The sequence below is a fragment of the Spermophilus citellus genome (genome assembly GCF_964194105.1).
Source record: "Spermophilus citellus genome assembly, chromosome: 8".
Taxonomy (NCBI): Eukaryota; Metazoa; Chordata; class Mammalia; order Rodentia; family Sciuridae; genus Spermophilus; species Spermophilus citellus.
The window spans coordinates 119,385,678-119,400,615 of record NC_138189.1 but is presented as its reverse complement, the minus strand read 5'-3'; the positions used below and the strand labels follow the sequence as shown (position 1 = coordinate 119,400,615).

Sequence of the window (14,938 nt, the reverse complement as noted above, 5' to 3'; positions counted from 1 at the left end):
GCATAAAGACAGATTTTGGTTCCTGGAATATTTAGAACTCTTTTTGTTTGTTAATTTTTCTTTGTGAGTTGAATTATCATACAAGGATGAATGTAGGTTAAGGGGGGGGGAAGCACTTCAATGAATTGTAATTTTTGTAAAATTTTTATCTTAAAATTTTTTAAACTAATTTTGATGCTTAGCATCCTGGAATTATACTTAAAAAAAATACCTTCGAACAACTGATATTTTCACTTGCTGATGTGCTAAAATTTCAATGTAAACAGACACTTTGAGTGCTAAAATTGTATTTCCATCCACCTGGCCTATCCATGAATCAAGTCACAACAGTAGAGTTGTCTTGATATATGGCTAGTGATATATATAATTTTTGCTTTAACAGATTTGATAAAATATGAAGGGGAATGATATACTTTGCTTCAACTTCCACTTTCACAGAGTGTTTATTTTTCCCTTGAAGGAGCTTTAAGGAAACATATATCAAACCCAGTCCCTTCTTAATCATTTCCTTGCTATAATTTATAAGAGAAAAAATGTGCTATAGTCTCTGGACTGTGTGAGAAGTGTCCGCTACTGCTTCCTATCTGGGTTTACTGCATCACTTGCAGTGCAGCCAAAGCCATTGGATGTACTAGGACTATGATGGATCTGGGACCAGATAAGTATGCAGTGTCTTTCTGCCCTGTTTGGCAGCAAGGACTTTTACACTCAGTACTCCTTATGCTTTGGGGATCCTAAAGGAGTGCCTTCCAGCTACCCTTGTCCTTTATTGCCCATCAACTGGAAGGGTAACTCAATCTCAGGTGTTTGGTCCAGACCAACATTGTTTTGGGGTATGTAGAAGGGACAGGAGTAATGTTATAAGAAAATAATTCGAACAGTAGTTGTCTATTTGTTCACTTGTTTTGCTTAACAGGTCAAGTCCAGAGAAGAAGAAAAGTGTAGGAACTGGCATTTTCAGGATTTTATATTAATGTGTTGGCTTATGAGATCTCCTTCTCACTGGGGGTTTACTGATCTACTTGATTCTCCCTCTCAAGAAATAGGAACACTTTAAAAATCTATTTCCATATTAAATATAACCCAAATACATGGATATGTGATTTGAAATTAAAGGGAAACATGATCAAATTTCAGTGGAGCAATGGTTTTAAGGCAAACTCTTCAAAGCATCTCAAATAGCAACACCCTAGTTGTGACCATTCCTGACTACTTATAGCACTAGTCCTGGGATTAGACACCCAACTCAAAAATCCTCCCCTCCTCGTATTTACTGTACGCGTCTTCTGTGCCAATTGACATTGGCATATCTCAGCCCGGTGGAATTAAATTTGTTTCTACTTGAATTCTAATCTGGACGTATAAGAGAGGAAAAGGAAAAAAGCATGATTTACAAGTGATTCCCAAGACAAGCTATAAATAATATCTTTATCTTTCATCCAGTGGTACCTGTTTTAAATTGTAACAACAGTATTATTTTACTCAACATAAATCACACAGAATTTCCACTGATAACACCATCCAGCCCAAATGTTAGTGAGGCGAAATATCTTGCTGTTACTTTCTTTTTAACATGCTTTGCATTTATAAAAATCACCTAAGAAAGCCTTCTGCTAATTCTTGCATTTGTAGATTACTCTTTCTGGCCTTTTCTATTATTGTGAAGTAAGCTTTATCACATTTCCCTGCTCTGCTCCACATTGGCCTCCATGTCTATCTCACTTTTATCCCCTGACAACCAAAATATATATCATTTTCAGGAAGAATTATTGAAGATTTTTTTAAAGGAAAGCATTATGAAAAAATTTCATCCCTCACCCCCTGCTATCTGCTGTCTGCTTAGCTTCTTTTATTAGGTCAGTTTTCCTCATCCCTCTAATTCTTTGGTAAACCTGAAAAGAAACTATGGTAACATGACATATTATTTGTAGACCTATTGTTTTTTCATTTCTTTTATGCAAGCTCTACGAGCACCCGCACAGCAAGCTCTAATGTTTACTCTTACTACAACGAGAGAAATTGACATTTAAAATTTTCTCTCTTTAGAGTGGTTCCAAAATAAAACAATCAATTATGTAAATGTCTATGCTTTATGAGATTTAGTTGCTTTCAAGTTTAACACAAGCATTATAACAACTGTTTCTGAAAACTAATGAACTTATTTTTTAATTACTTTGAATTTTTTTGACTGATTTCAAAAGATTGCTAATAAGAATTACTAAAGCTCCCATTCATTAGCCATACCATTTGAGGAGTGAAATTACCATACTATTCAAATATATCTATTTACACAATATGATAATTTCCATTTAATTTGACAACAGGGTTGTATGATAATTTACTTCTTGGGATACAAATTATGAATAGAATAATGAAACATTTTTCTTATTTGTAGAATACTTATGATTAAAATGATAATGAATTTTTATTTCCATGTTTGCTACATTAAGTAAACACAACTGATTCTTAGGACGATTATATACCTCTTCAGTTTTAAGTTTCTCTTTTAATTTTGCCTTCTGTTTTTCATATTACAATTAATTTTTATCATTGGAGTGCAAAATATATTCCATTTGTACTATATAACCTCTTCAATTATAGAACTATAGTACATAATTTGTTAATTTCTTGTCAAAGTTGGAGGTTTATAAAGGAAATTTTCTACTAACTGCAATTCTAAAAATGACTAGCTAATACTGAAATGTAGAATGAATTACTAATGTTACATAATAATTAATAATTACATTATTTGTTAAATATTCAATGAAACTATTTTGATATGAATTAATAGATCATAAGCTATAAAATTTTACTTTTACTTAAAAACAAAAAGGGATAAAATTAGAGAATGATTTAAATAAATATAATTTTGGATAAATATCTCTGTTATTAACCTATTTTTAACTTATTTAAGTTTCCCTTGAATAATTAGGAAGTAAATTAACAACTCACACTCTTTTGTAGTAAAATTATGTTCTACATTGTTTTATTGATCTTATAAAAATAAACTTTTAGTCAATATTAAGTCAGTCCATTTCAAAAGCTCAACAAATAACGGAAGCTTTTGAAGAGACAGAGGTATGATAAATTTTCTCATCTTCAAGGAAGTTTCATTGAATTTAACTTCTTCAGGAAATAAAAATTCAGGGACTAAAGCTTGATCCAGTGTCTAGAACATAATACCTTGAGGAATATTTTGATTAAGCTCAAATATTGTATGGAATTTCTATATCTGATTATCCCAAGCCTAGGAGTCACATAATCTTATTTCAATGGCAAAGATAGGGAAAAAAAAGTTTTTTCTTTCAGTTTACTTAGATCAAAACAGAGTATTTTCACTGATAAATTATTACTCTATAGTATAAAACAGGAATGACCATATGCTTTAGGCTGAATCACTCAGGAAATGGGACCCAGTTCAGTGGAGAAGCTTAATGAATGAATAACACCAGGCCCTCATTCTCAGTATTATGAGCATGAATATTAATTTCCTGAAACTCTAATCCCTAAAGGAATTCAAAAAGAACCTGAGTTAGGACTTTAAGAAAGTTCGTGTGGTTTTTTTTTGTTGTTGTTTGTTTGTTTTTTTAGAAGTTTTGAAGTGTTGAGAGTTTCAAATGTTTTCAAAAGGTGAATTTCCTGAATTTTGTGAACTGATTAGTTATTATAAAATATTTTAATAAGTTTAATGTAAGCCTATAAAATTATTTTGGCATTTTATTGCATATATTTAAGGTGTATGAGATTATGTTTTATATATGTATATAAATATCAAGAAAGTCTGTATATGCATATATAGACATGTATATATGTGTTCACAGTTTGTAAGACACACACACACACACACAACACACGGAAGTCATTACTATAGTCAAGCTTAGTCACCACTCACACACAATGTAGTCTTTACTATAGTAAAGCAAATTATCATATCCATTTTTGAATTTTCTTAATTTCTCGGTTCTGATATATCTTAGAATCTAGGCTAAAGAAATCTAGGGATTATAGCCCCCCCCCAAAAAAAAAATAATAAAAATAAAAGAACTGAATGAAAAATGAGAATAAAAACATAAAAATAGAGAAGCAAAATTATAACTAATTACAAAGAAATCACTGTGCTTATAAGCATTATGGATAGACTACACAACAATTATTAATTAATATGGAGAAAGTTAATACTCCAACATTATTTTCTTCCAATCCTCAGAAGTAAAGGAAGTAAAATAGTTGAGCTCACCACAGCCAATAACAAATGGTGCTGCTAGGGCATTCAGGGTTAGATTTGTCTGGCAGGAGATATAAATTCTTATTACTGCTGTTTAGCAGTTCCACACAAGTCATGTATTCTAGAAATAGAACTGCTACAGAGCCAGTAATGTGTTGGACACTGGAAATCCAGTACATTAGAAGTAGCTACATTTCTTTCCTAAACCAGATTAGAGAAAACAATGTGGCAATTTCTTCCTTCTTTATCTCCATTACTATGAGAAGTTTCAATTAATTATCTATTACTTTTTTAGGTATTAAGGATATAAAATCCTAACACTTATACAGGGTCTTTTCAGACATTGAAGATACATATTATTTGAAATAAGGATGCTACAAACTATCAGAAAAGCACATTCATTGATGCAAGTTCAGAGGAAGGAATCTAACATTAATTAAACACATATTGTGTTCCAGACCGTTTACTTGCTAAGGAAATATCTACCAAAAACAGCAGTCAGAAAGTAGCGCCAAATTCTGAAAAACACAGTTCATAAAATTCGATCTCAGCAACATGAATTTACATGCATTCTAAATTTGGTTAGAAATATATTACATGAAATTGGCAGGAGAAAAGAATGTATCTATCTCTTAGGTTCCTGATGTCGAATGAATCTTCATAATGTTAAAAATACTTTACATGTAACAGTTTATTTTTGGAAAAGCATGTTAATTTTACTCTTACCATTCACTATAGTTATAAGGATAATTACTTTGAAAAGCAATAGGAAATTTGATGATTCCCCTTGTTCATTAAAATTAGATTCTTGTGCAGGTAAGATTGATATAATTTCATTTTTATTCTCACTAAATTAAATACATATAAAAAATGTAACACACACTATGCCACTGCTCATCCCTAAAAGGAATAAAGATGTTTAAAAATCCTTAAGCATAATTTTAAATCTTTTCACAGTATGTATAACTAATTAAAATCGTGCCTTCTATTTATTCACATTATTTGGATGTTTTTCTAATTATTATTAGTTCCGACTCCAGCCCAGCTATTTGTCATTTAGAGTCTAAAGAGATGCAAAGATCTGACAGTATGTCAACTAAATCTAAGAATGCAGAATCACACATTGAACCTATTGCATGCATGTAAAGAATATACTTTCACTTCTCCTCTTCAACCATTTAAACACTACTATGAAGACTTGGGGTGATATCACTAGAGGTTAATATTATTTTTTCTCTTCTTGTAAATATGAGGAGAGACAGAAAATGCTGATATGTCTTATCAAAGAGCCGACTGTAAACATTTCATATCAACTTACTATACTTTTATACAATATTATATTAATTGAAGATAATTCTAAAAAAATTTGAATGAATTTCTATTACTATAACTCTCTAATACAAAGTTCAAATCAATATTCTCTCCATTTGGAGAAGTGATTCTATCACTTAAATTATTTATTTATTTTTAAGGAAATGCCAATATTTTTCAAGAGCCTAAGAAGAACGCTAATGAAAGCATGGAAAATATTAGCTTTTAAATTGATAAAAATAACAAAATATAATTGCATTTGTAAATTCATTTCTTAGGCATGAAATTCATTACTAATGTTGATAAATAGAATTTCATCAAACTGATGTAACAAAGCCAGTTGTGTATATTTACTTTATAATTAATTTTAAAAATAATTTTATGTGACTTACTACAATTGGGAATCTAAAAACTCAACACTTACCTCATATGGGTGATAATGAGTGTTGTGGTGGGAATGAAAAAGTCATCCACTCTGTCAAACTGTTTTCCCACTGGCTGAGTATGAATGGTGTGGTGAGGGACATTCCCACTGGCCAGAGTTATTACCTAAACAGATTACACAATGTTTAGATCTGGGCAATACTTTTTCTTAATACTATGAACTTTGCTATGTTTTTAGATGAAATACTTTTTTCTGACACTTGTTTGCATAGAATCTTTACTGCCTGCCTCAAAATTAGCATATTGTTAGGCAAACTGAAATTTGTGATTGTTTTTCTAATTTTCAATATGGAAACCTTTGTTTCTATAAATAAGTGGGGGAAAAAGGAAAGATATTTGTTTTGAGCAATTTCTGCTTAAAATAAGAAATACAGTTATGCCATACATAACAGTTTCAATCAACAACAAACTGCAAATACAAAGACAGTCCCTGAAGATTAAATTGCCTAATAACATTGTAGCCATTTTAGTTTTTGTCAGTACACTCTATACTGTGTGAATGAGAAAGAAATAGACATAACTCTGCAGCTTTCAAAACATGCCCATCATTAAGAGCAACATCTTTGTAAATATACATATAAGCAATCTCTACTTTATAAAAATGTTAACTTTGCTATTATGAGAAAAATAAAAGTAAGTCTACAACTGCTACAAATCAGATTTTAGGACAAAATCCTTCCCAAAAGAACCAAACTGTCAAAATAAGCATGAAAACTCCAAAATCATATGAAACACTTTAACTTTCAAAAAATCATAGCATCATTTTTTCTAACTTTGCTTTCTATAAATTCAAAATAATCAACTAAACTAAGTTTTAATTAAAAAGGTTTTTTTCATTGCTGACTCTTAAACTTTTGTAGTCCATTAAATGAAAGATCACCATGTTTAAATTGTTGACTTTGAGACTTAGAAGAAATTTTAAATTTTGCTTCACACATAGTGTTTTCCCAAGGACTTTGGCAGGTATCTGCTGTTTTCACTGAGTATTCCAAGTTAAAGGAGAGGTGCCTGTCTTTAGTGTTTTCATTCACAGTACCCCTATCACACAGAACTCATCACACAGCCCTACCTAACCCAAATCATCCACCATCATTGAGATAATACTTTTGTGCCTTCATGATTCAGTAGTTACCATTATAAGATATGCTGTATTATGGCAAAATAAGGTCCCTCCTAGTTCTAGCATCAATCTCCCTTTCCAGAGTCTATTAACAATATCACAGGGGAACACTAGAGTCAAACTGAGGAGTTGCCCATGTTTCTTCTGATTTTGTGAATTCAGTTTCTCCACAGGACTATTTGTTTCCCCTTTCAAATGCATCTTTAATCCCATTTCCTCTGTGGATGTTTTCTGATAATACTGTTGGGAGACAATTATCCATGTATATTTTGACATTTCTGCAAAGTCAGGTTTTTCTGAGCAAAGGAACTGGCAAATCTGGCTAAAGGATTATGGCATAACACAAATGCTTGGGAGGCTATTCATGGCAAATTGCTCCTGAGAGATTAGAGATTTATCTCATTTGAGCCAAATGCTGACATTCTAGGGCATTGAATTACCTACCCATCCTAGGAGAAGATTTTCATATATTCCAGAGTAATAATATTTATCCTATGCCAGCAGCCCCAGCAAAACTCAGAGATATAATTCCAGGTTCTTCTCCTGATACAACTATACAGTATGTGCTGGATAACATCCTTCTCTTAACACATGGCTAATGTTGACATAGCTGAGAAATAAACACTAACATACTACTTGAGAAAAAAAAATTCTCTGTTCTAGAGAATATGTCCTATTTGTTTATATATGTTTCTATATGTACTATTTGAATGGTACTTCTCAATTTCTACATTTTATTTTACATTTCTAGGTGGGACTTAAACTTTGACTCTCACTTAGTTAATATTTTAAAAATTCACTATATATATATATGACAATGGTTTTAAGCATTCAGAGAAAAATTTAAAAAAAAACTCTTTCAGATGGATGAATAAATGTGTGGGAAGTTACACAGGACTTCTATAAAGCTCTTTTTTCCCCTTTGAGTGTGTACAATATTAAAGAAGTTTGCTTAAGCAATTGTGTGTAACTACTATAACAGTTGGAAGGTGGTTAACCTATCCAAATAGCTTTCACCAAGGTTTGATTCTGAAGAATATAGTATGTATAAATATATGTATAAATATATGTATATAAATAAATATATATATATATATATATATATATATATATATATAAACTATATCCTACTTATCTTTTTGATAGGACATTCTGACAGTCATTCAGTAGGAATATTATGCTTTTCCCTTCATGAAATTGTGTCAATCTCCTTGAATCTGGGCAGGCAGTATGATTTGCTTTGATTAATAAGGATGTTGTAGAAGTTCTTTTATGTGAACTCTGATGAACTAAACCTTAACTAGATCTGTAGCTTCCACTCTTATCTCTTGCAACCATTGTCCTGTAAAAATCCTTGTCTAAAGAATAAGAAATTGCATGCAGGAAGCACCCAAATGAACACTAGAACCTTGTGATAGGCATGAGGTGATCCCATTTTGGACCCTGAGGTAACTGGAACCACACTAGTGCTCCTAGATCATACCACCAGAACTCCCCAGTTGGCCACGTCACAGAATTATGAGGGGTGTCACTGTTTAAGACAACAAATTTTGATGTGGTTTGATTTGTACAATAGATAACTGAAATACTGTATTTCAGATGTTTCAAATGTCATATATTTCCAGTGAATATCAAATGAGCCATCATTATGATTGCTCAGTAAAATATTTCATTTCAAGAGTTCTGTCATTTGTGAGTTAAATACTGTAACACTGACAATAACTCAGAAACAAAAAAATAGTGTCAGCGAATCCAGACTAGAAGTAAAACTATTGCACTCAATATACGTCATTGAAAAATGACTGAAGGTTAATGATTTAGGGCCTTGTAAGGAGAGGTACATTCAAGGCAGAAGTATAATCACAAGGTAATTTAAGAAAAAATATAAAGCATGTTGCCAGGGCTAAATATTTCTTCCAATTCCCTCTCGGCTTCCTCTTAAACTTGTAAGTCCAGAAATCTAAAGATTGTACTAAAGGGTCAAGATCAATGCATATTTTTTTCTATATCTGTGAAGTGCTCACATAAACAACTTCAAAGCAAAGCAAATCTCACCACTACAGCACAGCATATCCCCCAATTAAAAATTATGCAGTCTAATATAATAAAATACCATACTTTTGGAGAAAATGGTGATCTGCTCTGAGGCTCCTGCACTGTAATCCTCTTGGTCTCTACCTTACATGTACCACTGAAATTGTTAAACGGTAATGCTACAGGTTAAATGTGTCCTTCAAAAATTCATGGTCATGTGTTGGAAACTGGGTGGACCCTAATGCAGCAGTGTTGAGAGGTGGGAACTTTGGGAGGTGATTGGTTGAGCCATTAAAAATGGATGAATTCATTCATAGATTAATTGGTTATTAAGTAGTGGTTTTGTTTATAAATCATCCCTCTCTGATATGCATGCTCTATCTCTTCATGTGATGCTTTTTTACCATGAATCTGCCACCATCCTTGGACTTCCCAGCTTTGAGAACCATGCACCAAAATAAACCTCTATGCTTTATAAATTACCTAGTCTTTGGAATTCTGTTACAGCACCAAAAAGTAGACTGAATTTTTACTTTTACTTCCCTAATAACATCAACTTTGTCACTATAGATTATTCTTTTTCTATATAAATATAGACTCTAATGAATATGACCCATATTTCCTCAAAACTCTCAACTTTTTTCTTCCTTTTACTATGAAGATCTAGTTGTGATTAAAACTACATTTTTAAGATGGAAGCATAGCATTGGCAAATGATCATTATCCAGTGAGCTACCTAAAAGTTTGAAATCACTGTTTTCTCAAATATACTGGTATGTACTTACCTGTAGTGTTGGGGAGGTCTTCTCCATGGTACCCCAGCTTAGGACCCAAACCTGATCATGTGATTTGTCATAGTGTAATTTAACTGGGACAGGATCTGTGCTCACTGCCTGTAATAAAGAAGAGTAAATCAAAGAATAACTTTCAGACTAAATTATTAGTTTAAAATTATGCCATAAATGATGAATGATTCTAAGAATTTAGATGTCAGATTAAAAATTTAGTTTGACAGTTGTCTAATATTCTGACCCCTTTTGATTAATTCGGAAATATTATACTTAACTCAAATACATTTTTGTTCATTATTTGCACAATTTTATATACTCTTATGTCATTCATTACTTACATAAATTGTGAGTCAAACAAAGACATTTAGAAATGCAAGATAAAAAAAGATTAATATGCTCATTTTGATCAAGTATTGAATATAGGTAAGAACTATGTTTATATTATCAGAGTTTTTTCATATTTATCCTGAATATGGGACTTGACCCTATATAAAAAGTCAAAAATCTGATATATGGTTGTAACTTTAATAACTGACTACCTAATTTAATTTCCTTAATGAGAAATTCAAAAAAGAAGCATTTTTTTTAACCACACTTGGTATGGCAAATATGTTTTTTCTGCTAATGTTTATATTAAACACTTACTTAAAACACAATTCCCAGGAAACAAATTACTGCCAGCAAGGTATTTTACTCACCATAATTTCAAGCCATTTATTTTATAAGCTAATACTTTTTTAAAGTAGTTTCCTGTAGTTGTTCAATTATATATTTTTCTAATTTAATTATATATTTTTCTAATAACATAAAATGAATTTAATAAAACAGACTTTATCTAATAATGAAAGCATTTATTCTCAAAGCTCTGCTGAGTATCCTTAGCAAATTTCCCAAGTTCTAATTTACAATGAAATGCTCTTCTCAGTAGATTAAGAAAAGGTAAATTACATTTGTAGTTGGACATATGGAAACTTATAACTTAAGTAAAATATTGGAAGTCAACACTAATTGATACATCTCTTCAAAATCTTATCATTAATTTTGCTTACTTAAAATGCTCAATATTTTTGGATTATTTTAAATAATGATTTTTGAATAAAAATATTTAAAAACATTTCTGTTTTGATATTCTTACTTTTTCTCCTGGCTAACAAAGCACATATTGTTTGGAGATTTATCAGCAGGGCAGAAATGTTACAGTGTTGGTAAGCACCAATTTACACCAAGAACTAATTCCATCATTTCCCTTTGACAGATAATAAGCTTTCCAATCTCTTCAGAGGCTAGTAGTAGTTGCATGGCATATTAAAGTTTCTGCATTGTAAAAATATGATACAAGATTTATGAGAGTGACATTACAATTCATCAACCCACATGGTCTTGGAAAGAGCCTCCTTGCACCATGCTTTCTCTTTGTCTGCTTTGAATGTTACCATCAAAGCCTATTAGGTCTTAAGTTCCATTGTCATTTTGAGGTTTTGAAAAAAATAAGTTTAAGGAGGAGAAGAAAAAAGAAACGTAAAGCAGAAGAAAAATAAAAGGAGACTGAATTCATGATAATAACCTTGAGACAAATCTAGGACCATTATCCCTAGACTTGATGATATTAACATAATTAAATGTTTTATTGCTTAAGGAATAGTTTGCCTGATATTTTGTTAATTGTATTTGAATGAGTGCCAGATGTTTCATTTGAATTTCTTCATGCACTAATCAATAATTTCAATGCATATATAGCAAAAGAGCTATCATCAATCACTACACTATTGCCAAAGCAATAAAATTCCTTTGAATTTTCATATTATCGTCTTTATGTGTTAGACTTGATCTAGGTGTGATTAGAAAAGCCTATTTTGTATGCATTTTGAAATGGAATAATCAGTAGGTCTTCAAAATATTAAGGATTGAATAGCTTAATGTAAACAAAGCAAAAATAACAAAAAGCTTATTGTTATTCACTGGTAAGAACAGAGTGATAAAATGAGCAAAGGTCTAGAAGTTACTTTAAGTATCAAGGAATTTTCTAATGAAAATTTCTAGTTTGCCAGCTGTACAGGTATTTTTCTTTTCATCAAGCCTTTCATAGTGTTATTTTGTATGGGTATATCACAATCCACAGATTGTTAATTCTTATTTAATGGTGTAAGGAAGCTGAAGCTCAGTCTTGTCAGTGGTCATCTAGCCAATGGTTAGGACTGCTAGAATTTAATAGTCTGTGCTCCTTATCTATGAGAACCTCTCTGTGCATGAAGGTCCTTCCCTCCAGGTAGAATGATTAATTCCTGAAAAGTTACAGATCTATTGCCCTCCAATTTATACCTCCTGTATAAGAAAACATTCTTTGGAATATTTCTCTTTTGGGAGATTAAAAGAAACTCCTGGAGGTTCAAATAAATGCAGTTTCCTCTCTAGAAGCATATAATCCTAATGGTGAATCAGTGAAAGGCAGTATGCATATGCTTATGAGCTTGTGTTCGGAAGCTGATGCTTATCATAACTTCATCTCTTAAAATTACAATACAATATCTTAAGAAGTTACTGAATTTTTTGGCTTGTTTTTTTATAACAAAAAAGAAAAATAATAATACTTACTTCAAAAGGTTGTTTTGAATTTTACATGAGTTAGTAAATAGTAGTTAATATTCAACAGGTGCATCAAGCCTTAGGATGTGCCTGTTGAATTCTAAGCAATACTGATATACTACTTATATTACTGCTGCTACTGTTAGAAAAACTAGGGCTGAGCAGACAGGCTCAAGTTCCTAGGTTCCATCCCAGCACTTCTGAAGCCCATGCCCCCTGAAAAAAAAAAAAAAAAAAAAAAAAAAAACTAAGGGAACCAGGTATTTTCTTGACTGTTAGCATTTTAAAGCTTTAAGATTTAGAAATTAAATACCATTATTCAGCTAATGAAGAAACTGAAACCTAGGAAAGTAAGTAAATAAACACAGTCTCTGCTTGAAGAGTTTATAGATAAAAGGCACTTAAAATAACTCCATGAGGCTTATAACATGAAAAAAAAAAATACAAAGAACAATTACTATAAAAACTCAGAGGAAGTATAATGCAGGATGAAGGACAAGGACAGAGGTGATGCTTTGAGCCTTAAAGTATCATTTTTTTTATGAATGGGAAAACGGAGACTGTTTTTTAAAGTTAATTTATGAGGGTATTTTACAGGAGATGTCAGAAGGCAGTCCATGATTAATTGCCTTCAGGTAAATTAAAAGATATGTACTTGGAGTAGGGAAATATCAATCAAAATTTCAAAACAACTTCAGAAATTGAAAAATGTCTTATCAAAGATCTATAAAAGTTTTAAATATTTTGTGTGTCAGCATTTCAAGAGTTTGCCATTAAATTTAGTAATTTTAATGTTTGGTTATAAAAATTTATCAGTACTGAGAGGGGGGAGCAGATCAAAGTAATAAAAAGAAATATGACATTGTATTTTGAAAAATGTTAATTCTTAGGAAAAAGCATGCTTATCAGTTTTTAAATATAAAATAGTACATTTTTTTACAGAGGGATCATTTACATGGCTTTCAGAAACAGAATATATCACAATGATAGAAACAGTGATAGAAATATTTCCACAGGATTGCCTTCATGTTAATCTTTTCTTAACCTAATTTTCAGTCAATACAGCAAATAGTTTCCTACTTACAGCATCAGCTTTTGAAAGTAATAAATCACGAATTCAATTTTATAAGATATCTGCTATTATATTCTTGATAGGAGATGGACAGATGTGAGTAGTGGGAACATGAGGTTGGGGAAATTGTTCCATTTTGCTGACCCCCACATACTGTCACTATTGAGAAACAATTTACCTGCAGCCTTCACTGGCATAAGCGAACAGAATGCATTACATTTCTCAGCAAACAACCTGTTATCTGAAGGAGAAATGCAGGCTCAAAATGAAACGCCAATAAAAAGAATCCAAGGTACCCTGAAGCGGTGGTTCTTGTGACAAGATCCTGGAACTCAGGGAGATAAAAATAATTCCCCATAACCATAACAGCTGTAAGAACAATGTTCCAATTAGAACCTGTGAACATGGGTCAAAGTGATCTAGAGTGGTCATGGTGTTGGGGACTCAAAATTCTGATATCGTCTTGCTATTAGTCAGAAGTCAACAGGTGGACTTGTATGGACCTCTCTGGAAACATCCCTGGGACTCCTATAAAACTGAAGGGCAGGAGTGATGCACTATCTCTCTCCTTTCTGAAAGGATCCACTTTTTCCCTTGAGATTGTTTCCCACTTGAGATTGATTCCCACTTTCATATCCCTTCTAATAAATCCATGTGTATTATTCTGAGTGGCTTATTTGAAATATTTCTCACTTGGTCTCCAAAGTTGGGGTTAAATGGGTATCTCTACACTGTCTCAATTTCCAGAAAAGCCTCAGATTTGTAACACTTTTAAAATTTAAAGGATCAGTACATTTAGAACATTTGCTTTCTCTGAGGTAGACAAGTAGCATTTTTGACACTTTAAGTAGTAGTAGTATATTTGCTACAAGAAAACTTGCAAGCCTCTGTGTCAAAATATAATCTAAATATTTTTCACATTTTGTGAAAAGGATTTCAAAACTTCTCATTATTGTTTATTTATCTTTTTCAACCACACCTCACATTCTAATATATATAGATACAATATCTATCTATATAATATATATAAATATATACATATTTAAAAATATATAGGGTTATATCTATTATCCAAAGGCTGTTTTGTGACACCACCCCTGCTTTTTTCATGATCAGAGTACCTATCATCTTTAATCTCATTACCTGGTTTTTGCTTCGAAGTGTACGCTCCCTTGTCTTTCACAACAGATTTGTCAGAGTGATTTCTATTAGTCATTACACAAATTATGGCATTCATCAACTCAAAACACTACAGAATCCCATCTTTTCCCTTAGAGTATAGGCCATAGGTCCTTAAAATGAAGATCTGACCTTGATACAACAGTCCCTGGTCTGTCTTCTTCAACCTCCTTGCTTAT

At 31.8% G+C, this 14,938-nt stretch overlaps 1 protein-coding gene across 1 annotated transcript in view; it reads right to left on the bottom strand.

Moving 5' to 3' along the window:
- FSTL5 (follistatin like 5) overlaps positions 1 to 14,938 on the bottom strand; it is an 824,806-nt gene that overhangs the window by 66,565 nt on the left and 743,303 nt on the right. The window contains exons 13-14 of the mRNA XM_081304788.1: positions 9,920 to 10,027; positions 5,961 to 6,085 (exon numbers count right to left, since the gene is read on the bottom strand). Coding sequence (XP_081160914.1) covers positions 5,961 to 6,085; positions 9,920 to 10,027 — 233 coding nt within the window. The remainder of the gene's footprint in view (positions 1 to 5,960; positions 6,086 to 9,919; positions 10,028 to 14,938) is intronic.